Source organism: Budorcas taxicolor, chromosome 5 (genome assembly GCF_023091745.1).
Source record: "Budorcas taxicolor isolate Tak-1 chromosome 5, Takin1.1, whole genome shotgun sequence".
Classification (NCBI taxonomy): domain Eukaryota; kingdom Metazoa; phylum Chordata; class Mammalia; order Artiodactyla; family Bovidae; genus Budorcas; species Budorcas taxicolor.
Genome location: NC_068914.1, coordinates 76,236,582 through 76,237,929, shown reverse-complemented (window position 1 = coordinate 76,237,929; position 1,348 = coordinate 76,236,582). Strand labels below are relative to the sequence as shown.

The following is a 1,348-nucleotide window of genomic DNA, read 5'->3' as shown; positions in this document are numbered from 1 at the left end:
TATTATTAGGAAGTTATGGATTCTAAAAGGGTTTTGGAGTGGAAGATAGGAAAATGGGAGAGAAGACAAAGGCTGAAACAGCTTCCCAGCAACTCTGCCATGATTTACAAAACATGCACAGAGTACTGCTGATAAAGCAGTGCCAGCTGAAGGAGACAGAACAAATTCAGAGTCTGCACAAATTAGCAAATTTCTTCAGTGTCTTTAAAACAGAATGTCACCTATGGAAAAATAATTGTTTGAAACAGAACACTAGAAGGGGAAGCAAACATTATAGACATTTGATAAGGACATACGTGAAATCTAAATAATCAGGTGTAAGTACATAAAAGTGGATCCCTTTCTCCATAGTTGGGTGTAGTAAAGAGAAGTTTCAGGTACATTGCTATATTTTTTTTCTAGGAAAAACTCTTTCTAAATGGCCTTGAGGAACCACAGAACCATCACTGAGTTCATCCTCCTTGGGCTGTCTGCTGACCCCAGAGTCCAGATACTGCTCTTGGTGCTTTACATGGGGATTTACCTCCTAACCATGATGGGGAACCTGATTCTGCTGCTGGTGATCAGAGCTGATTCCCATCTCCACACATCCATGTACTTCTTTCTGAGTCACCTCTCTTTCCTGGATCTTTGCTTCTCTTCAGTCACACTTCCCAAGCTCCTGGAGAACCTCCTGTCTAAAAAGAAAACTATTTCAAAGGAGGGCTGCCTGACTCAAGCCTTCTTTGTGTTTGACATTGGAGGGACAGAAATCTTCTTGCTCTCAGTGATGGCCTATGATCGCTATGCTGCCATCTGCTACCCTCTGCTCTACAGTCAGGTGATGAGCGGCCAGCTCTGTGTGAGGCTGGTATGGGCTTCATGGGGCCTGGGTTTTCTGGATGCAGTTTTCAGCATCCCCCTGGCTATGAACTTGAACTTCTGTGAGAACCACATCATCCCCCACTATACCTGTGAACTGCCTTCTCTCTTCCCTTTGTCCTGCTCTGATATTTCCACCAATGTCACTGTCCTGACAGGCTCCACACTGCTACATGGCTTCGGTACCTTCTTCCTGATCTTCTTCTCCTACACACGCATTGTCTCCACCATCCTGAGCATCAGCTCCACCACAGGCAGGAGCAAAGCCTTCTCCACCTGCTCCTCCCACCTCACTGCAGAGAGCTTCTTCTATGTCTCAGCTTTCCTCCGTTATCTCATGCCAACCTTAGGGTCACCTCTGGAGCTAATCTTCTCCATACAGTATGGTATAGTTACTCCGCTAGCAAATCCCCTCATCTATAGCCTCAAAAACAAAGAAGTAAAGACAGCTCTGAGAAGAACGCTGGGGAAATGTTTGCAATGGTAG

At 45.3% G+C, this 1,348-nt stretch overlaps 1 protein-coding gene across 1 annotated transcript; it reads left to right on the top strand.

Moving 5' to 3' along the window:
* The first annotated feature begins 418 nt into the window (after nt 1-418).
* LOC128048342 (olfactory receptor 8S1-like) lies at nt 419-1,348 on the top strand. The gene has a single exon (XM_052640718.1). The coding sequence runs from the start codon at nt 419-421 to the stop codon at nt 1,346-1,348; it is 930 nt and encodes a 309-aa protein (XP_052496678.1).